At 39.2% G+C, this 24,249-nt stretch overlaps 1 protein-coding gene across 3 annotated transcripts in view; it reads right to left on the bottom strand.

The window, feature by feature from the left end:
- Window positions 1–298: 298 nt before the first annotated feature.
- The window catches only part of LOC137637619 (protein TFG-like), a 44,757-nt gene continuing 20,806 nt past the window's right edge, over window positions 299–24,249 (bottom strand). Inside the window, exons 6-13 of one of the 3 annotated variants that reach the window (XM_068369766.1) lie at window positions 20,893–20,990; window positions 20,098–20,215; window positions 19,319–19,384; window positions 16,637–16,807; window positions 13,842–13,886; window positions 11,246–11,420; window positions 3,408–3,566; window positions 299–2,085 (exon numbers count right to left, since the gene is read on the bottom strand). In XM_068369766.1, the coding sequence (XP_068225867.1) occupies window positions 2,040–2,085; window positions 3,408–3,566; window positions 11,246–11,420; window positions 13,842–13,886; window positions 16,637–16,807; window positions 19,319–19,384; window positions 20,098–20,215; window positions 20,893–20,990 (878 nt within the window). In that variant the 3' untranslated portion in view covers window positions 299–2,039. The remainder of the gene's footprint in view (window positions 2,086–3,407; window positions 3,567–11,245; window positions 11,421–13,841; window positions 13,887–16,636; window positions 16,808–19,318; window positions 19,385–20,097; window positions 20,216–20,892; window positions 20,991–24,249) is intronic. The other 2 variants (XM_068369768.1, XM_068369767.1) reach the window with 2 other exon arrangements.

The raw sequence follows: 24,249 nt of genomic DNA on the forward strand, positions 1-24,249 counted from the left end.
CCCATTTCCGTAGGGGGACATCTTGAGTTTATTATTAATTCAATCTCTTGTACTAAATGGTATAATTTGTCTATTTGATTCTGAACCAGCATTGAAAAGTTTAAGCCGAATACAATGAATTGGGAATCCTCGGTACCCATTTTTACAATGAATTGGGAATCCTAGGAACCCATTTTCACAATGAATTTGAAATCCTTGGTACCCATTTTTCCGATATATTTGAATTTTTTAGAGATGTGACGTCACCCTGGATAAAGACTATAAAAGAGAAGAAGGTTTACTTATAAACAAACAATACTTATCCAGAAATACTTTTAATTTACCATCCTATATAAATCAATTTCATAAAATACAAACTAAGAGTAATTGGTGTTAAAACTATTATAAGACTATATATACAATAACAACTGAACCAAATGCAACTTGGGTGTTTCTGTAACCAGGTACTCTAATTCTCTATGGTAAAGTGGAAGAAAAATGAGTAATTTTTATCTTATTGGAAAACTTAAAACTGCACAACATACACATTCAAAAAATGGAAATATTGTCAGACTTACTTGTGGGGAAAATATAAATTTGAAAGTCTCAAAAATAATTTCTTCATAAAATCAGAACCCTTATATTTTTATTTTGATCAAACTAATTTTTAACTTGATGATGTACCTTAATTTCAGCATGCCAAAATTATTTCTTGCAAAACCTAGCACACAAAGCTGACTAAAGACTTTAATTACGCGAGAAATACTCCTTTTTTTCCTATAATCCTATTTTTGGATTGCTACCAGTCTGTAAAAGGCATCCACATAAAAAAAACTAATAATTAAACGAATTATCAGAATAAAAAATATTAAAATTTGCCACTTAAAAGTTCGTTCTTTCTTGTTTGAAAATATTTTGTGACGACAGTCGTCGATAGGAAGGAACTTCTATCGGTAAATCCCCCACCCCCCCACAAAACCTAGCTTCAAAAAATGCTGCGAAAGCAACTGTCACGTCGACATTAAACGTAAAATCTAATACAAGTCGGAAACTGCCACAAACCGGGCAAAAGAAAAGAATCTCACTACGTCGGCTGGAGAGATTAGAAAATACTGTACTATCATTACAATGAAAATGTTAATATGAGAGGATCAACTTAAGTTGTGATAGTTACCAAACAAGAGAGGATCAACATAAGTTGTGAGTTACCAAAACATGCGGTCAAAAGAAATTAAAAGTACCAACTACTGCTGGTAAATGGAACAAGAATTAAGCCCCGTCAACACGATCGAGCATGCCTGATGGGTAAACAGCGATACCAGGCCACAATAGTTAGTGTAAATGAGGGTTAGTGACGTCAGAAGCAGGAAAACTAAAGGCAGGGTTCTGGCATCATTGTGTTGCAAGATCCCTGTCTGTGTTTGTCCCGCTTCCGACGTCACCAACCCTCATTCTTACTAACTATTGTGGTCTGGTATCAGTGTTTGCCCGTCGGGCATGCTTGATCGCGTGGACAGGGCTTTACAAGTACCAACATATGCTGGCAAATGGAACATGAATTGCCAATACATTCTGATAAACAGCGTGAGAATAGCCGACCTGCAAAAAGACCTAAATTACGAACGTACGATGGCAAAAGATGTTAAAAACACATGACAAAGATCAACATAAAAGATTACCAGTGTAAATAAGCCAAATTAGCACATAGGTACAGTATTAAAGGACTTGCGAGTATTGCAGTTTAAACAAGGTGTATAGGGAAGACAAAATTGTATGGGAGTTACCTAGAAGCTGAATCAGGATGTCTGATAAATGCTTTAATTTAGACAAAGGCATTTTTAAAAATAGCTATGGTTACTACAAAATTAAGTTAAGAGCTACTGCATATATTAAAATAACAAAACCAATACTTTTGCATATGAATATTTTTTTCCTCTAACAAAACCAATACTTTTGCATATGAATATTTTTTTCCTCTATTACAAATATTGTGTTGACCTTTCCAATGCGCCTTCGTCTTTACGTCCGACCCTTGCCGAAATGTCCGGACGTCACGGGGTTTATTGTGGCCATGGGGGAAAGCTTGCCCCAGACTGACCTGGGTACCTGTAACGGAGAACTTTATTAAATAACGAATTGCATTCAATTTATGGAATTAGGGGTAAATAGACGGGGTTAGCAGGGCTATTCAATGCCAAAATGAACTTGTGGAGAAACGCTGAATTAAACCAACTGAAAGATAAAGAGGTTGGACAGGAAGCAAGGATGAATGTAGAAGGATATAAAAGCTAGTTTACTTTTATGATTATAAAACTTAAAATGACAAAAAGAAGAGTTGGTCCACTTAAAATTTGTAACTTTTGATTTGGATTAAAATTTATATTTATGATTGAGGGTAGACTCTCTTTAATTCCAATGCACTATACTCTTGACTGTTATCTATGGAATACATGGAGTAAAAAAAAAAAGCCTGCAGCCTAATTAAAGTCTTGAAATGTAGTTATATTTGAATATTAATATGACCAACTTGAGTGACTAAACGTCTAATACAAACACAGGAAGTCCAGCTAATAACCAGCGGCATCTTATTTTCCTCAAGTCCACAATACTACTCTGCTAACCATCAAATAAAAGTACCATTAATATAAAAACTAATTTAATAAATATAATGAAAGATAAAACGACCACTTAAGAATTAGATCCTTTAACTTACTGAAGAGAATAGTTTTTTCTTTGCCATACTTCCTCGGAAAATTAGCACTCTAATCACATACTAAGAATAGATCATTTAAAAATGATCTACAAAATAAAAACCACTTAGACCACTATTCCTAAGCACCTACTGACTGCATTTTGAACTTCATTAACCATCTAATAAAAGTATTATGAAAATAACACCTACAATTTACTAAAAGTTTAACAACTCTATTAAAGTCAGATCCCCTATCTTGGTGGTCTGATAAAATGATGAAACGAAAAAGTTTTTCTTTGAAAGAAATTTTCTCTGCCAAACTTCCTCAGTAAATTCCTGTTCCAATTTCATACTAAGAACACACATAAAAACCCCCAGGTAGCGTAAACGCCCTTCCACACGCAGGGCAGGCGCTATTTTGCCAGTAATTCTTTCATTTTGAAACTCTGTCACCAGATCAAACTGTCCAAGGTAGTCGGTAGGCACAGGCTGGATACCAAGCAAAGGGCAGAGTGCAGTCAGAGTTGCGTCTGAAAATAGTCAGATGCCTACCCCGTGCCTCAACAACAAGCACGGGCAATCTATGACATCTACATTTGTGATTGTCACCCATACAAAATTGGTAACCATGTCTGCCGGCCGTGCATTCGCCCATCGTGTGGAATGGCCTCAAGTCTATTCGTACGTACCTATCTACTGCCGACTGCGGAAGGGCCCTAAGTCTATTCGTACGTACCTATTTACTGCCGACTGCGGTCCAGTGGGGACCTGAGATGGCTGCGAAACGGCGACTTGCGATGGCGCAGCGCCGCGGGGTTGGCTGAAGTTTCCGGGATAACCCTGGCCTGGGTACGCTTGGGGAAAACCACCGCTGGGGCTACCGCTTACGGGAAACCTGTAAATCCCAATTAATTCTTACATGGATTTAATGAAAAAAAATTGAAATTATAGATAGAAGGAAAGAAAAAGGATGGACCGAGCTGATACAGAATCCCTTACTTACTGTCAATAGATAACATTAGATTCCAAAATATGGGTAAAGATGAAACTTAGTTACAGTACACTGTTAATTTGGAAAACAATACCTGTACGTATATTTTTATAACATTGAGGACTCATTCCATGTAATCATAAGTTCTGCATAGAAAACGTATTCAGCAATTTTTTTTTCTTTTAATTCCTTTCTTGGTTACGAGAAATGTCAACATAAGTTAACGCATGACTTCATTCCTCACCGTAAAGGTCGTTACTGGGATAAACAGGTTAAATTTTCAAGATATTTTAAGCAGTTACTTCACTGGTTTGAAAGAAGTCTGCTTTTTTTTTTTTTGTGGCAAATTCAAATTTTTTACTATGTATGTAAGCCTCCTAGATAGGACATATTGGCTTGAAGTTAAGAAAATTTAATGGAGGTGGCAAGGAAAACGAGAATAATCTAATGCGCTATAAGTGTTTCACTGCGACAGAAATATTTTGATTAAAACATATTCAAAGATGAAATACTTAATTCTTATAAAATGATATTTTGATTATAAAATAAATTTTTGAATATACTTACCCGGTGAATATATAATAGCTGACGTCTCCGACGGCTCGACAGATTCCAAAAACTCGCGAGCAATCGCCGTGAAGGTTGCGGGTGTGACCACCAGCGCCGACTATCGGCCAGATAACGCATATACTTGTCAACATCTCCAGTTCTTCTCAGTCCCCTAGGTCTCTATCGGGGAGGAAGGGAGGGCCTTTAATTTATATATTCACCGGGTAAGTATATTCAAAAATTTATTTTATAATCAAAATATCATTTTTAAATATTAAACTTAGCTGGTGAATATATAATAGCTGATTCACACCCATGGTGGTGGGTAGAGACCAGTATTAATACAATAAAGGCGTATATGCTCAAGAGTTTTTGACAACTATTCAAAAAACAGACTTAAGTATAGGTACCTGGTAAGGAAGCAGACTCTGATTATTACTCTGCCTCATTAGTCCGCTATCCTCACGAAGCCCAGTGATCCTCTTAGGATGCTGAAAGACTCCCAGGAGCTGCTATATCCAGGGTGAACACCCCTATAACAGGACCTCATCAATACCCTTAATCTGGGCGCTCTCAAGAAACAATATTTTGACCACCCGCCAAATCAAAAAGATTGCGAAAGACTTCTTAGTCTCCCGTACAACCCAAAATAAGATTAAAAATTTCAAGAGTAGATTAAAAGGATATTGGGATTAAGGGAATGTAGTGGTAGAGCCTTCACCCACTACTGCACTCGCTGCTACGAATGGTCCCAGTGTGTAGCAGTCCTCATAAAGAGTCTGGACATCATTCAAGTAATATGAAGCGAAAACCGACTTGCCTCTCCAAAAGGTCGCGTCCATAATACTTTTAATGGGTCTATTTTGCTTAAACGCTACAGAAGTTGCTATCGCTCTAACTTCATGAGCCTTGACCTTAAGTAAATTATGATCCTTCTCACTTAATTGAGAGTGTGCCTCCCGAATCAAAAGTCTAATAAAATAAGACCACGCATTCTTAGACATGGGCAAAGAGGGCTTTTTAACGGAGCACCATAAAGCCTCTGAACAACCACGTCGCGGTTTAGTTCTGGATAAACAAAATTTAAGAGCTCTAACGGGGCACAGCACTCTTTCAACTTCATTCCCCACAATCTCAGAAAGACTGGGAATTTCAAATGATTTAGGCCAAGGACGAGACGGAAGTTCATTCTTGGCCAAAAAAACCAAGTTGAAGAGCGCATACTGCTTTATTAGCGGAGAAGCCGATGTTCTTGCTAAAAGCATGTATCTCACTAACCCTTTTAGCCGAAGCCAAGCTCACCAAAAAAAAGTGTCTTGAGGGTAAGATCCTTTAGGGAGGCTGAATTTAATGGTTCAAACCTGTCTGACATAAGGAACTGTAGGACCACGTCCAAGTTCCAAGCAGGAGTCGAAATATGACGCTCCTTGGAAGTCTCGAAAGACTTAAGCAGGTCTTGGAGATCTTTGTTATTAGAAAGATCCAAACCCTTATGCCTGAAAACAGAAGCTAACATGCTTCTGTAGCCTTTAATGGTGGATGCAGAGAGGGAGCGACCGTTTCTCAGATAAGGCAGAAAATCCGCAATCTGCGCTACAGAGGCACTTGGAAGAGGAAATAGAGGAGGACTTGCACCAGTCTCTAAATACCTCCCATTTCGACTGATAGATCCTGATGGTAGAGGATCTTCTAGCCCTCGCGATCGCTCTAGCTGCCTCCTTCGAAAACCCTCGAGCTCAAGAGAGTCTTTCGATAGTCTGAAGGCAGTTAGACGAAGCGTGGGGAGGCTTTGATGAAATCTCTTTACGTGAGGCTGTCGCAAGAGATCCATCCGTAACGGCAGACTTCTTGGAACGTCTACCAGCCATAGAAGTACCTCTGTGAACCACTCTCTCGCGGGCCAGAGTGGAGCAACCAATGTCAACCTGGTCCCTTAGTGAGAGGTGAACTTCTGCAGCACCTTGTTTAGGATCTTGAAAGGTGGAAAGGCATAAACGTCCAGGTGAGACCAGTCCAGCAGGAAAGCGTCTAGGTGGGCTGCCTCTGGATCTGGAACTGGAAAGCAGTAAGTCGAGAGCCTCTTTGTCAGTGAAGTCGCAAAAAGATCTATGGTGGGTTGACCCCATGTCATCCATAGCTTCTCGCACACAGTCTTATGCAACGTCCACTCCATGGAGATGACTTGTCTTCTTCTGCTGAGGCAGTCCGCCAAGACATTCATTTTTCCTTGCACAAATCTCGCCAAAGGAGAGATGTTACTTGCCTTAAATGGAGTTCCTTCTGATCCGTGGATCAAAGACCCGAGCATTCCAGACTGTCCAGTGGAGCTCCCTAACCCAAATCCGATGCATCTGAATACAACACATGGTTTGGGTTCTTGATCTCAAGAGAAAGACCTTCTCGAAGTCTGATGTTGCTGTCCCACCAAGTCAGACATGTCTAGACTGAGTTGGAGATTGGGAAAGAGATACTCTCTAAGCCCTTCTCCTTGTTCCAATGGTTTAGGTGAAATTGGAGAGGGCATAGGTTGAGTCTCCCCAGAGAGATAAACTACTCCAGGGATGAAAGAGTTCCCACGAGGCTAGTTCAAACTCTTACAGAGCAACTGTTTTTCTCTTGCAAGTGAAGGACTTTTAACAGAGCTTGTTCCATTCTTGTGGGAGACGAAAAGGCCCGAAAAATCAGACACTGTATCTCCATTCCCAAATAAAGAAAAGTCTGGGATGGGGTACTGTAAGTTACGACTTCTCTACGTTCACTATGAGACCTAGCTCCTTGGTTAGGTCTACTGTCCATTAGAGGCTCTCCAGACAGCGATATAATGACGACGCCCTGATTAGCCAGTCGTTAAAATAAAGGGAGGCTCTGAATCCTCAAAAAATGTAGAAAGCTTGCTACATTTTGCAAGGGCCTTGTAAAAACAAGAGGAGCAGGAATGAGGCTGAAGTACAGTGCTCGAAATTGGTACATTACTTTCCCGTCCACAAACCTCAGATGTTGAAAGTTTGGATGAATCGGGATGTGGAAGTATGCATCCTGAAGGTCGAGAGAGACCATCCAGTCGCCTTCCCTTACTGCTGCCAAGACAGATTTGGTAGTCTTCATCGTGAAGTTTGTCTTGACAATGAACACATTGAGTGCACTTACATCTTAAGTACTCCTGCAGTGAACGTGGCTGCCAGATCATTGGAGCCATCCCTGATAGCCTTGTTCCTGCAGTGAACGTGGCTGTCAGATCATTGGAGCCATCCCTGATAGCCTTGTTCATGCATGACATAATTGTACAGCAATACATTGACAGCTGGAGAGACCTTCTTACTTAAGGCACCCAGGGACCAATCCAACAAATAAAAACTTCAAACGCTCGAAAAAAAAACTCCTAACAGGAGATGGTCTAGCTCTGAAGCCGACCATAAAATCCTGGAGCGTCTCATGGCTAGACGACGAGGAGAGTCCACAAGGCTTAAGAAGTCTCCCTGGGCAGAGGCAGGTACTCCCAAGCCGAGAACTTCTCCTCGAGCTTCTCCTGTGTCACACCAGATGCCCGAGCGAGAAGCTAATTAAGAAGGAGGAAAAGCAAAAGCAGACTTTCCTAAACTTCTCCTGGATTCCAACCAGTCTCCCAGTAAGAGCATGGCTCTCTTGGAAGAACAAGAGAGAACTGACTTCGTAAATGTAGGAGTCGAAGAAAGTCATGCCAAGAGTAAACTCAGACAGCGGAGCAGCCGTTACAAAACGAGTAGGACAAAATTTCACTAAAGAAATTCATAATTATAAAACAAGGGATTGTTGGACCACCCTAGGTTACTCCTCTTCTGAAAGACTCCCCAAAGGTACATTAGTTGAAAGGGGTCATCAACTTCTTCAGAAGGCACATCATCTGATAAAACTAAAGTCTTGCGAGAAGGAGATTTATATTCAGAATGACGTGAAGGAAAAGCCTGACAGGCTACTTCCACTTGTATATGAACAGAAGTTAAAGTTGGAGGGTCGATGTCACGTTGTGACTGCAGAGAATGTTATTCTACTACATGTCGTGACAGAAGTAACTGACGTTCAAACGTCCCATAGAAACAGCGGTGACTGCTGTTCGATGCTATATCGTGACTACAATGACTGACCCTCGACGTCACGTCATGTCTACGGCGTCCACCGCTCAACGTCACGTTCTGCATCTCAACGTCACGCTGTGACTGCGGTGGCTGACGTTCAAAGCGATCAAAGTTACATCGAGATTTATGCTCCGCATCTCGCTTAACAGCAAAGCTGTCACTAGAGATAACGTCAGCGTGACGTAACAAAGCTCGTCTAGAAGGTTGAAGACCCGAATCACGTATCCCAGAACCGTGACGTACAAAAAGCAAAGGATCCTTTCGCACAGGAACAGGATCGAAAGCTTCTATTGAAGAAGAAAGCTTTAACAGCATATCTAACTTCGGATCAACCTGTGACTGCAGTGGCTGACGTTCAAACGTCACGTAGTAAACAGCAGTGACTGCTGATCGATGCTATATCGAGACTACGGTGACTGACACTCGACGTCACGTTGTGTCCACGGCGTCCACCGCTCAACGTCACGTCGAGTCTGTGGCAGAAACGTCTGTACATGAACGTCATCGCTATGAACGGGACTCTTATTATGACTACAGCTAGGACGTTGAACTTGTTCTAAAGGAACTAATAAACGTTTCAACCGTCTCGAAACTATACGCCCAGGCTTTTAAAGAGACGAATCATCGGAAGACGAGGAGAAACTTCGTCTCTCCTGTCTTATGGCAAGGACGTGCTTGCCGAGCAACGTCTGATACCTTTGAGGGAACGTCTGTTCGTTGGTTTACACTCCTCACTCCCTTAGGTCCTACGACATTCCTTCTACCTGGTGCAGGGGAGCCTGAAAGAGGTCTCGGACTAGGCCAGTGACAAGCACGAACAAACGAACCCTCCGCAACACAGAACATGTTTTTTGCACTTACTTCACTGATATCGTATTTTTCAATAATTTCACATTAGACATGAATAAAACTGATTTCTACCTGAAGCACGCAATTCTCCCTTACATCAAAAGGTTAGAATTGCGAAATGAGTCGTATAATGTAAGCACACTAGTACAAAATGAAACACACATGCAAAAATCAATAAACATATACATATATATCGAATAAAACGGAAATATATGAAGTTAAAAAGATCAGTGACTGGGGAGGAGACTAAACACTAGTTCACTAAGGACTACGTTTTCAATCTCACCATACAGTGCCTTGGGACGAGAATAAAAACTAAAACGTTTTATCCTCTCTCCCCGTACAGAGACTTGGGACGAGAGTAAAAAACTGAATCGAGAACAACGTTACTCGCTCCCAAACTCCTTGTACAGAGACTTGGGACGAGAATAAAGATCGGATCGTTCTCTCTTTCTCTCTCTCTCTCCGTCTCTCTCTCTCTCTCTTGTCACACACAAGAGAATGGCCCACTCACCCTTTGTCAATAACAGGTTATTTGACCAAAGGAAAAAAACTGAAAGGACTAAGAAATTGAAAATTAACAAGTTCCTTAAAATTAGTATCTAAAACACTTCAGTTTGAAAGAAGAATGAACAAAACGTCAAAATCGATTTACTCTTTCTGCAAAGTGAAACCGTGATTCTCTCTTTCTCTATCGTAACGATAGAGCGCAAACTGCGTAGCATAAATAAACCAAACGTTAGTTCATCTTTGAAAAAAAAATATTTTCTTAAAATATTTTCTAAAAAATATTCATCTCATAACTCTTACAGAGCAATTGATTTAAACTTAACAAAAATAAAAGTTGAATGGGCTCAACGTTGTTTAACTTCGTTTTCCAAGTTAGGACCGCCTACAAGGAATAGGTAAAGGCCGCATATAAACAAAACATAAAATTTATCTTGATGTTTAGTATAAATGGAAAGCTAATCGAAGAGGCCTAATAAAGGCGGGTGAGATATAAAATATATAGAGGAAAATCTATAAATATCAACAATAATTTATAAAGTGATAAAATAATTACTAAAAGCCTTAAACACACTTCCGTACACTAAGGGAAGGGTCGGCCATCTTTTCTCTATGGAAAAACCAGAGATTAAAAAAAAAAGGAAGGGCAAAACACTTTTCCTCTCCTTTCAAAAGCATTTCTTTTGAAGATAGTATTGAATAATCCAACACGGCGAAAGCAATAAAACCAAAACCAAGTACTTCACCAATTCGGTAGAAAACTCGAGGTCATAAAGCGAGCGGAACCAACTTGTCGACAAGACCGACAGAGAAGAACTGAAGATGTTGACAAGTATATGAGGTATCTGGCCGATAGTCGGCGCTGGTGGTCACACCCGCAACCTTCACGGCGATCGCTCGCGAGTTTTTGGAATCTGTCGAGCCGTCGGAGACGTCAGCTATTATATATTCACCGGCTAAGTTTAATATTTAAAAATTATATTTTTCATATTAAGCTTTATTTCCATCATATAAGTTTCTACAGACCTTTACCTTTCTGCAAGAATGATTTGCCACACTTTCTAACAATTAATTTAGTTGATGCATAATGAAAACTAATTATAAATATCTCAAATTAATCACAAGTAATTAAATAGCAAAGTTACTGAATCATTTGCCAAATTTTCTTTACATTAACTCGCTTGACGCTTTACCAAAATAGTAATTATAATAAGCATTTCAAACGAGACCCAAGGACCAATAATTAACCCTTTTACCCCCAAAAGGACGTACTGGTACGTTTCACAAAACTCATCCCTTTACCCCCATGGACGTAGCGGTACGTCCTTGCAAAAAACTATTTAAATTTTTTTTTGCATAATTTTGATAATTTTTAGAGAAACTTCAGGCATTTTCCAAGAGAATGAGACCAACCTGACCTCTCTACGATGAAAATTAAGGCTGTTAGAGCAATTTAAAAAAAATATACTGCAATATGTGCTTGAAAAAAAATAACCCCTGGGGGTTAAGGGTTGGAAATTTCCAAATAGCCTGGGGGTAAAAGGGTTAAACAGCCAAGTAACTGACCCTGGGTACTGAGGATGCCCATAAGCTTGGTAATAGTGCGGCTGTTGACCCGCCTGTATTGGTACTCCGCCCATGGACACCGACGTGGACCCAGCAGGAATGCTGGTGGAAGGCATGCTCGCGCGGGGAGCACCACCAGCGGACGCGTCGCCTGGCGAAGCTCCGTAAGGCTGACCTGGAAACGGATGACTTGTTAGGAAAAAAAAAATTCTTTGCGGTTGATTTTATCGATGTTTCTGGGATAAATCATGTTATTTTTTTTCACTGATCCTTCTGAAAAGAACTATTTTTTTTTTACTGAGGTTCTGGAACCACGAGTAAGTTTTTTATCAATGGTTCTAGAACCAACAAAAACTTTTTAACCAAAGGTCCTGGAATCATTAATTTTTTTACTGAAGGTTCTGGAACCACAAAATTTTTTACCAAAGGTTCTGTTATCACTAATTTTTTTACTGAAGGTTCTGGAACCACCAAATTTTTTACCAAAGGTTCTGGAATCACTAATTTTTTTACTGAAGGTTCTGGAACCACCAAATTTTTTACCAAAGGTTCTGGAATCATTAATTTTTTTACTGAAGGTTCTGGAATCATTAATTTTTTTACCAAAGGTTCTGAAATCATTAATTTTTTTAATGAAGGTTCTGGAACCACCAAGTTATTTACCAAATGTTCTGGAATCTTTTTTTTACTGAAGGTTCTGAAACCACAAAATTTTTTACCAAAGGTTCTGGAATCAATAATTTTTTTTACTGAAGGTTCTGGAACCACCAAATTTTTTACCAAAGGTTCTGGAATCTTTAATTTTTTTACTGAAGGTTCTGGAACCACCAAGTTTTTTACCAAAGGTTCTGGAATCATTAATTTTTTTACTGAAGGTTCTGGAACCACCAAGTTTTTTACCAAATGTTCTGTAATCCTTAATTTTTTTACTGAAGGTTCTGGAACCACCAAGTTTTTTACCAAAGGTTCTGGAATCATTAATTTTTTTTACTGAAGGTTCTGGAACCACCAAGTTTTTTACCAAAGGTTCTGGAATCATTGATTTTTTTTTACTGAAGGTTCTGGAACCACCAAGTTTTTTACCAAAGGTTCTGGAATCATTGATTTTTTTACTGAAGGTTCTGGAACCATATCTAGAATGAAATTAACCCAAATACATTTGAATCATTCAACGTACATAACTTAACAGCGAGAATTTTGTTTCATATCCCGAGTATTTTTTCGTAATGAGGCGAAAAAAGTCTATGCCGTTTTCTAAAATGAGTTTTTCGTATGGAGAAACTTTCGAACCTAGAATGAAATTGAGCCAAATACATTTGAATTATTCAACATAAATAACAATAGCGCAAATTTTCATTCGTATCCCGAGTATTTTTTCGTAATAAGGCGAAAATATCTTTGAATGTCGTTTTGTAAAATGAGTTTTTCGTATAAAGAAATTTTCATAGTTTGAACACGTAATAATAGCGAAGAGAAGTAGCACGTGGAGATTAGCAGTAACTTGTTAACCTTTTTGTGCATCTCTCTTCCTGCTTCATTTCGTCCATCTTGCTATTGGACCTCTATAAACTTTAAATTCATAGCGTACACCTGCGATAGATGACCTATGAAGACCCAGTGATGGGCCATACAAAATATATTAAATCTTATCAAACATCTTGAAGCAAAAAAGGCAATGTTGAAAATTTACGTTAAACTTTATATCGGTCAAACACACACTGTGACAGTTTGTCAAAAGCGATATACTCCAAGGTATTCTATAACAGGAACTAGCAGTTAAGGGTCTTTTGGACGTGACCGAGAAGCATAGTACAATACTTCTGAGAATAAATTGTAACTTTGTAAAAATACAACTATTTTGCACATTTCAATCAAATCTTGAAGAGATTTATAGCATTATTGCAAGATAAATTGTACTTTAGATAGGAAAAATGTAGAGAAAAAAGTAACGCCTGAATGTGATGGTACTGTTTAAGGTACAGTCCCCCAAAAATTAAAATAATCTTTAAAATAGTTTTATAACAAGGTATTATTATGATTTTAACTTGATAGCATTCCTCCACATTCTTTAGATTTAGAATGACTTTAATGCTCCTACTCTCAATGTAAAAAATGCTGTGTCTGATATAAAAAGACCTGATAATTCCCTCACGTTTTATAAAATTGTTTTTTAAACACCCCAGAATTCTCAACTGAAAGAAAATTACTTTAAAAATGGAACTATAGAGTTAGATTTGCTACAAAACTTAAGAGAAAATCTTTAGTTCTACTTATAGTCATTAGATTGTTAGTACATACTGTTTCTACATGCAAGAAAAGTCGGCTATGTTAGAATACCCTTCAGATGCATTTGAGGTCAGAATTATAAACAACCTCTCAAGATTAATCACCAAAAAGAGAAAACGATTGGAAATTGAACAAGGTCGTCCTCCAAGGCCGACCTCGACTCGGTCATGCTCCAGGCCAGGCTCGCACTGCATTAAAAACATCATTCAAAACCAACACCGATTAGAAGAGAAAAGCCAGAGTTAAAGGCTCCGACAGGCGAAAGCAGTCGATCGACATCTACCTACGAGGACAAACAATTTGGATTTACCTGGATAGGAATTATAGGGTCCACGCTGAGGAACGGGAACTGCAGCTGAAGGAGGGAAATTTAACACAAAGAGCATAAATAAAGATACCGCTATGAACTCCCAAAACTGAACGACAACAAATGGCACTAACGTTCAGTTGTGAAATAACCAATAAACCATTGTCTATAAGATACAGTTTTAAATATATTTTTCTATATGAATAAACTTTCAACCAATGAACAAGGAAATTATGTTTCCGAGTATGAACTCTAACAAACAAAACAAATTATCAAAAATACCTTTGAAATTTAAAGTTTATCAACTTAAGAAAAAGGTAAAATAAAATACAGGGTAAACTGCATAGCATAAGAGACTATATTACAATCAACAGATTATATAATTGACTACAATAAATTAATAATTACTTCAATAAAAGAATAAATCAAATAAAACTAACATGCTCAAGCAAAAAATAGAGGGAGAAATATTTCACAACAAAAGATGATACAGGTTCTATAGAAACTCATACGTATAACAAACCTACGATGCATTTTTTACGTAGGTTTCCTGAAACAACAACCGTACCTATAAATACCTATAAATAACTTGCTTCAGAAGAATTATGAGGACTTCAAATGTCTTCATTTTCATTACTTAATAATTGTATGTCATCCAGTTCTGGTAGGCCCTGCTGCTTCCTCCGGTGCCTTAGATGACCGCGGAGGTAGCAGGAGTAGGGGATTCAGCATTATGAAGCTTCATCTGTGGTGGATAACGGGGGAGGGTGGGCTGTGGCACCCTAGCAGTACCAGCTGAACTCGGTTGAGTCCCTTGTCAGGCTGGGAGGAACGTAGAGAGTAGAGGTCCCCCTTTTTTGTTTTGTTTCATTTGTTGATGTCGGCTAACCCCCAAAATTGGGGGAAGTGCCTTTGGTATATGTATGTATGTCATCCAAGGGTGATAAATGAAAACATGTAACTCTTAGCAGATCGTTTCATGATACCCTAGGGTGTTGGATATATATAGTGGTCCTGTATGTAATTAGTATGAATTAGCTCAATTTTATGCATTGGGAAAAATTCTTATACACTGGACGATAAGCTATAACGGACAGCCCTTCCCTCTCTTCTTCTTTCTCACCGTTATCCCTACATTGAGGGACCGGTTACCTGATATGCCCTCTTCAATGCCTTCTATCAAAAGCATTTTCCATCAAACCTCTCCTCTCCACATCTTTCATCTTATCTCACCATCTAAATCTGTCTCCTTCTCAATCTTCCCCCAAAACATTTCTCCCAACCTCCTCACTCCCTCCACTATTAGTCCATTACTACAAGGTTTTATTTTTGCTTCAGCGCTTCTAAAAGAAATTCTAACCCAGCAAATTTAATTATGTTAGTGGGTGCTTACGGATATCACTTCAATGTATACATATTGTAGATTTCCTTTTCAAGCTGGCCTATGGTACACTCCAAAATCAAACCATTGTTCTCTAGTCTTAGGTAGTGCCATAGCCTCTGTACCATGGTCTTCCACTATCTTGGGATAGAGTTCTCTTGCGTGAGGGTACACTAGGGCGTACTATTCAGTCTTATTTCTCTTCCTCTTTGTTTTGTTAGAAATTTTATAGTTTATATAGGAGATATTTATTTTAATGTTATTACTGTTCTTAAAACATTTTAGTTTTCTTTGTTTCCTTTCCTCACTAGGCTGTTTTCCCTGTTGGAGCCCCTGGGCTTATAGCATCCTGCTTTTCCAACTAGGGTTGCAACTTAGCAAATAATAATAGTATAATACCATCTGGACTAAAGGTACTTTTTCTAGGTTAAGATACCCATGACTGGAATTTGTGAATTATAAAGACAAGATCTAGCTTGTACGGACTTCCTGTATGCACAGCATGTTACACACCGTCTACAAATACTGTAAAGTGACAATATTAACCCTTTTACCCCCAAAGGACGTACTGGTACGTTTCACAAAACTCATCCCTTTACCCCCATGGACGTACGGGTACGTCCTTGCAAAAAAATGCTATAAAATTTTTTTTTTCCATATTTTTTATATTTTTTTTAGAAAATTCAGGCATTTTCCAAGAGAATGAGACCAACCTGACCTCTCTATGACAAAAATTAGGGCTGTTAGAGCAATTTAAAAGAAATATACAGCAAAACGTGCTGGGGGAAAAAAATAACCCCCTGGAGGTTAAGGGTTGGAAATTTCCAAATAGCCTGGGGGTAAAAGGGTTAAACTTTGAAGTTCTGCACATGCTGTAATGCTTTCTTATTTAAAATCAAATCATGAACAGCTGACTTGTTTATAGTATGACAGGTGAAACTAGCTCTCATGCCTCACAATCGTCTGCTATACTCAATTTTTTTAATGAGGCGCATTTGCACCAACTCACAGGGGTGTCCTTTTAGCTCAGAAAAATGTCCTGCTATCTGATTGGTTAGAATTATCTTGTCCAACCAATCAGCAACCAGGAAACTTTTTCAAGCGAAAAGGGCACCCCTGCAAGTCGGTGCAAATCTGCCTCACTAAAAAGAATTGACTATAGTAATAGTTACCCTCAGAGTAGCCCTTTCGGTTTATCTGCGGAGAATAGATATACTCGAAGCATTGTGATAATACTCGGAAAACACTTACCTACGCTCACTAGAATGGGACTGCGTCCTTTCTTTTCCAAAGAATTAATTCTAAAAGCTTAGAAAACGCTTACTCACACCTACTCGGAGGAGGTCCCGTCTTACTCTGAAGTTGAAAAGCAAGCTATAAATGACAGACTGCCCGAGGTTAGAAGGCACAATTTTACCTGCTGGGGGGTAGCCCTGGTAACCTGGATGAGGCTGTGGTTGCTGCTGCTGCTGCTGCTGGGGTTGCGCCGGCTGCTGTTGGTACGTAGCTGGCGTCGACTTACCGGAGGCATTCGAAGTCCCGTCGCCGGGAGCAGCCGGGGCATTCGATGTGACGGGCGTGTCTGTACCTACAACGGGCAGATTAAAATAAATGGTTTATAAAGTCTATATTTCTTTAGAAATTAAATTGAGCCTCACAATCTTTTGGATAAACAGTAACCTTATAATTTGTCAAGAGATATTGGGTTCCAGGATATCTGATAATTAAAAGAAAGTAGCATATCCTAAACGCTTGATAAGTAAAATAGCACAACAACATAACATGTACTTCACATTTGGTGATTCCACATCTTACATTCATCAATGTAAGGGGGTGCATAATGTTTATAAAGTTAAGATAAAGCCCACTGTAATTGTGAAGCTGATAAACTTTGGTATAATATCATTATGGCCTTCAAGTTGAGGGCATTACTTGGGGATACTCCAAATTTAAGTTTTATTAAATATTTATGACAGATAAATCACAGTCCGTACATAATAAATGATTTCACAACCCCCAAAACACAAATCATATGAGAATGTGTTAAACGCTACAAAAGAGGTCTCACAATACTATACAAACACAAACAATCTGTTTTCTTTAAACATGCCAGGAGAAATGTGTTAATATTTCATCAATCATTTAAGAGTTCCCCTTCTCTGTCAAGACAATATCAATTTCCACGAAATGCAGTACGACACACAAGTCACTAGGTGCTTTAACATACCTGGGGAATGGTTAATATGCAATAAAAAAGGAAGATTTAAAGGAATACTAGTCTGATTCGAACATACTGAAGATGGAAGAATTCGAAATGTGGCTACCATAGAGACAAAAAAAAAGAGATTAGCAATTTTAACATAGTTCTCTAGGCAGTTGACAAGTTAATAAATTTTCTATTGCTTAAACATACAGTATCGACAAGTACTGCATGCCCGAATAGGTTATTTTCTCGAGCCATAATTATTTGTAATCTCTCAAAAAGGCCGACATGCATATACTATATTATTTTAAAGTAACGGCAGATATTAAAATTCATGTACAAACAAAAATCCAATGTTAATTTCAAAAGGTAACCTATAACTAAACTACCTTAATGATTCAAGAAATGTATTAGATTTGTGCTATCATCATTAAAGAAATTTCACTCAGATGTTTTATCTCGTCTCCTGAAGACTGAGAGTTTGTTATTGTCGTTAGTATTATTTAACGATCTGAGCTGCAAGCCAAGTTAGGAAAGCAATATGCTTCAAAATCAAGGGCTTCAATAGAAAAATACACTGAATAATAGAGAGTAAACTACTAACAGCGAATAACCAAAGCAGAAATGAGAATAGATTAAAACTAAATGATGAAACTAACGATTAAAAATTTTCCTAAACACTGTTAAGGTCTGGAAGTGTTTATCTCATTCTCAACTAAATCATAAGTTGACAACTGAAAAGCATTAATTTTTTATTGCTTTTTACTAGCTCTGACCACTAACACTTCCATACCCTTTCCTTTCGAGTATAATTCTTTCCTGTGATTCGGTGTAAAAGTTTCCATTCTCTCAACATTCAAAAGGAAAACTGAACTGTTATTTTTGTTGTTGCAAAGATCAGTTCTTTAACAAACTCAGAAGATACAAGAATGATACTGGCTTGGAAAAGATGTGCTTCAAGTAGACTTATACTGATCATTATTTACAACAGATGTCCCTCAAGTTATTTCTCAATAGAGATCTTAATTTCCAATTATGAATATCATTTTGATTAATATCAATTATTATTACAGTAGCATAGAGTTCCATGTTTACCCTCCTACCGATACTTCAAAGGGTTGAAATTTGGGTGAACAGCTAAGAAAGGGAAACCAAAGGGGACGTATGGCAAGGAATAAAAAAGGAAATCAACGCAGTAGTCAGGAGGGACAATTAAAAAACAAAGCTTTCAATATTTCAATGAGTACGCTTAAGATTAAGCTAAGATATCTATCTTCAAAAATTATCTATCAATATAAAATAAGCTTAATCTAACAGTGAAACCCAGTCCAGAATGATATTTACACAAGTAATTCTAAATAGTCAAAAAGGACTACAAGATATATTTACAATGTTGTTTCTAAAAGGTAAGAAGCTCTCAAGGCTGAAGACCTATCTACATAGTTTTGGTGCAAATCTGACAGCTGTAACAAAAGTTGTGACCAAATGTCAGGATAATAGTGACATTAAATCAAATGAAAGACGAACATTACAGAATATTTAATACCTTTTTCTTGCTTTGAAGAAAGAAAGTTCAACATTATGAGACAAAATCTAATGACAGGATAGTGATATCATTAAATCAAATGAAAGATGAACATTACAGATTATTTAATAGAATCTTTTCCTTGCTTTTAAGAAAGCAAGACGTTGTTCAGCATTACCATCCAAATCCTAAAAGTACCTCTGGTTAGTTTTATTAGAGCCTGAAAATGCGGTACAGTGGAGTACTTGAAGTACCTCAGGTTAGTTTTATTAGAGCCTAAAAATATGGTACAGTGAAGTACTCGGCTAAAGCAATCGTGTCAACATTGCTTGATTAGTAAATCGCATGCAATACCACTTGCGACATAGTACCTTCCGAGAGGCCAAACGAGGAGAGGACTTCCTGGTACGCGTTACTTTCGTCGCATTTTGCCGTAACTAAAAAAGATTGGTTTCAAAATAAAAGACGCGTGAGAAAATTGAAGGAGCCGGAGGAAGTATTCTTAAGGATTCATTGTGCTGTATGTATGGTATTTTGATAACATGGCCCAGTGGTGGTTGGGTCCTCTCATGATGAATTATTGGCATAAGCAAAGTCCGCTGAACATCTTGAGCTGTATAATAATGAGGAATGGAACTCCAAACACAAACGTACTGTACATTAAGTATTCCTTTCCAATTAAATTCTAAATTATCCATGTTTTTAACATTGCATTCACTTTAAAGAATGTATTATGCAAACTGGTTCGCAGACAAAACAAAAAATTTTGAACGTACCTTTATTGAGAAAACAAAACAAAGACTTTTAACAAACTGCAAAACTACTGTACAAACATGAAACAATTATATAATTTAGTTTCCAAATTGGCCAAATTGATATACATGAGGAGGACTCTGCCCTCAACATATAAAACAAACTTGCTTGACAATTTTCATGGGATATCTACCGTAATAAGTAGGCTCCAGCTTTAGAGAATAGTCACCCCTACAACTACTAATATTAGCCTTCCAGATCAAAACAGAACATAAAATAAAGGCTATACACCAAAGCAACAAATTAAGCATAGATTTCAATTGAAAAGGAAAAGTAAATCTTAAAATTATGAAAGCATTGGATCACAGAAACCATTCATATCTACTCTTAATCCCACCTTCACTTGGCGCGGATGTCGACGAAGCCGGTGTCGGAGTGCCGGCTGCTGGCGGAGCCTGCGTCGCCCCGGGGCCGAGATGCGAGGGTTGCTGTCCACCCTGCTGCTGCGGTTGTTGCTGGAAAATTACCATCATGAGTGTTTAGTTAAAACTTCCCTAACTTATCAAATGAAATCATTTAGAAAAAGTTGATCGTAGCAAGGAGGTTTTTTTTTACTACTGAAACATCAAAGATTTTAAGAGTTTTGTAAATATTTTAAAAGAATTCAGTAACCATGCTACATCAATACTATATTTTTTACTTAACTTTCTTAATTAACCCTTTTACCCCCAGGCTATTTGGAACTTTCCAACCCTTAACCCCAGGGGTTTTTTTTCAAGCACATTTTGCTATATATATTTTTTAAATTGTTCTAACAGCCTTAATTTTTGTCATAGAGAGGTCAGGTTGGTCTCAATCTTTTGGAAAATGCCTGAAGTTTCTCATAAAGTTATCAAAAATATGCAAAAAAAAAATGTAAATAGCACTTTTTTGCAAGGACGTACCGGTACGTCCATGGGGGTAAAGGGATGAGTTTTGTGAAACGTACCAGTACGTCCATTGAGGGTAAAGGGATGAGTTTTGTGAAACGTACCAGTACGTCCATGGGGGTAAAGGGATGAGTTTTGTGAAACGTACCAGTACGTCCTTTGGGGGTAAAGGGATGAGTTTTGTGAAACGTACCAGTACGTCCTTTGGGAGTAAAAGGGTTAAATAAATATGGGACATAGAAAATTAGCTACGCAATCAATACCTGTTGAAGAGGATCAAACTCTCTGGAATTCACATTCAACTGCATGTTAGAAGACGCGGCCGCTGCTGCTGCCCCAGACGCATTACTCCCGCCTATATCTAAAATGTAAGCAAAGTACAATTACAGATTAACCCTTTTACCCCCAGGCTCTTTGGAAATTTCCAACCCTTAACCCCCAAGGGGTTATTGTTTTCCCAGCACATTTTGGAGTATATTTTTTTCAAATTGCTCTAACAGCCTTAATTTTTGTCATAGAGAGGTCAGGTTGGTCTCATTCTCTTGGAAAATGCCTGAATTTTTTCAAAAAATTATCAAAAATATGAAAAAATGTTATTTTCATTAGTAAAATAAATTTTTGAATATACTTACCCGGTGATCATATAGCTGTCAGCTCTGCTGCCCGACAGAAAAAACCTACGGACGGAATACGCCAGCGATCGCTATACAGGTGGGGGTGTACATCAACAGCGCCATCTGTCGAGCAGGTACTCAAGTACTCGATGTCAACACAGAACCAATTTTCTCCTCGGTCCACTGGGTCTCTATTGGGGAGGAAGGGTGGGTCCTTTAATTTATGATCACTGGGTAAGTATATTCAAAAATTTATTTTACTAATGAAAATAACATTTTTCAATATTAAACTTACCCGGTGATCATATAGCTGATTCACACCCACGGGGGTGGGTAGAGACCAGCATATATGTTAACATTAAGAGCTAAGTATTTCGTATTTCATTTTAGCAGTTATTCAAAATAACAAACATAAAATTAATAAGTACCTGGTAAGGAAGTCGACTTGAACAATTACTCTGCCTTTTTAAGTACGTCTTCCTTACTGAGCCTCGCGATCCTCACAGGATGCTGAGCGACTCCTAGGAGCTGAAGTATGAAGGGTTGCAACCCATACTAAAGGACCTCATCAAAACCTCTAATCTAGGCGCTTCTCAAGAAAGAATTTGACCACCCGCCAAATCAACCAGGATGCGAAAGGCTTCTTAGCCTTCCGGACAACCCAAAAAACAACAATAAAAGCATTTCAAGAGAAAGATTAAAAAGGTTATGGGATTATGGGAATGTAGCGGTTGAGCCCTCACCCACTACTGCACTCGCTGCTACGAATGGTCCCAGGGTGTAGCAGTTCTCGTAAAGAGACTGGACATCTTTAAGGTAAAATGATGCGAACACTGATTTGCTTCTCCAATAGGTTGCATCCATTACACTCTGCAGAGATCTGTTTTGTTTGAAGGCCACTGAAGTTGCGACAGCTCTAACTTCATGTGTCCTTACCTTCAGCAAAGCATGGTCCTCCTCATTCAGATGGGAATGAGCTTCTCGAATCAAAAGTCTGATATAATAAGAAACTGCATTCTTCGACATAGGTAAAGACGGTTTCTTAATGGCGCACCATAAAGCTTCTGACTGACCACGTAATGGCTTAGTACGTCTCAAATAGTACTTAAGAGCTCTTACAGGGCATAGTACTCTTTCTTGTTCATTTCCAACCAAATTAGCAAGGCTTGGAATATCGAACGATTTCGGCCAAGGACGAGAAGGAAGTTCGTTTTTGGCTAAAAAACCAAGCTGTAAGGAACATGTAGCCGTTTCAGATGTAAATCCAATGTTCCTGCTGAAGGCGTGTATCTCACTGACTCTTTTAGCTGTTGCTAAGCAGACGAGGAAAAGAGTCTTCAAAGTGAGATCTTTAAAAGAGGCTGATTGAAGTGGTTCGAACCTTGCTGACATAAGGAACCTTAGTACCACGTCTAAGTTCCAACCTGGTGTGGCCAACCGACGCTCCTTCGAGGTCTCACAAGACTTAAGGAGGTCCTGTAGATCTTTGTTGTTGGAAAGATCTAAGCCTCTGTGACGGAAGACTGCTGCCAACATGCTTCTGTAACCTTTGATCGTGGGAGCTGAAAGGGATCTTTCCTTCCTTAGGTATAAAAGGAAGTCAGCTATCTGAGTTACAGAGGTACTGGTTGAGGATACTGATCTCGACTTGCACCAGCTTCGGAAGACTTCCCACTTCGACTGGTAGACTTTGAGAGTGGATGTCCTCCTTGCTCTAGCAATCGCTCTGGCTGCCTCCTTCGAAAAGCCTCTAGCTCTCGAGAGTCTTTCGATAGTCTGAAGGCAGTCAGACGAAGAGCGTGGAGGCTTGGATGTACCTTCTTTACATGCGGCTGACGCAGAAGGTCCACTCTTAGAGGAAGTGTTCTAGGAACGTCTACTAGCCATTGCAGTACCTCGGTGAACCATTCTCTCGCGGGCCAGAGGGGAGCAACCAACGTCAACCTTGTCCCTTCGTGAGAGGCGAACTTCTGCAGTACTCTGTTGACGATCTTGAACGGGGGGAACGCATAAAGGTCTAGATGGGACCAATCCAGAAGAAAGGCATCTATGTGAACTGCTGCTGGGTCCGGAATCGGTGAGCAATAATTTGGGAGCCTCTTGGTCATCGAGGTTGCGAACAGATCTATGGTAGGCTGACCCCATAAGGCCCATAGTCTGTTGCAAACATTCTTGTGAAGGATCCACTCTGTTGGGATGATTTGACCCTTCCGGGTGAGGCGGTCTGCCATGACATTCATGTCGCCTTGAATGAACCTCGTTACTAGGGATACGTTTCGATCTCTTGACCAGGTGAGGAGGTCCCTTGCGATCTCGCACAACGTCATCGAATGAGTCCCTCCTTGCTTGGAGATGTACGCCAAGGCTGTGGTGTTGTCGGAGTTCACCTCCACCACCTTGCCTAGAAGGAGGGACTTGAAGCTTCTCAAGGCCAGATGAACTGCCAGTAGCTCCTTGCAGTTGATGTGCAACGTTCTTTGATCCGCATTCCACGTGCCCGAACATTCCCGACCGTCCAATGTCGCACCCCAGCCCGTGTCCGATGCGTCCGAGAAGAGAAGGTGGTCGGGGGTCTGAACAGCCAGTGGCAGACCCTCCCTGAGGAGAATGTTGTTCTTCCACCAAGTCAGTGAAGACTTCATCTTCTCGGAAATAGGAACCGAGACCGCTTCTAGCGTCTTGTCCTTTCTCCAGTGAGAAGCTAAGTGAAATTGAAGGGGGCGGAGGTGGAGTCTCCCTAACGCGATGAACTGGTCCAGTGATGAAAGCGTCCCTATCAGACTCATCCACTGTCTGACTGAACATCGGTCCTTCTTCAGCATGGACTGGATGCATTCTTGGGCTTGACTGATTCTGGGGGCCGACGGAAAAGCCCGAAAAGCTTGACTCTGAATCTCCATTCCTAGGTATACTATAGTCTGGGATGGGACGAGTTGGGACTTTTCCATATTGACCAGGAGACCCAATTCCTTGGTCAGATCTAGAGTCCACTGTAGATTCTCCAGA

The sequence above is a fragment of the Palaemon carinicauda genome, unplaced genomic scaffold (genome assembly GCF_036898095.1).
Source record: "Palaemon carinicauda isolate YSFRI2023 unplaced genomic scaffold, ASM3689809v2 scaffold89, whole genome shotgun sequence".
NCBI classification, from domain to species: domain Eukaryota; kingdom Metazoa; phylum Arthropoda; class Malacostraca; order Decapoda; family Palaemonidae; genus Palaemon; species Palaemon carinicauda.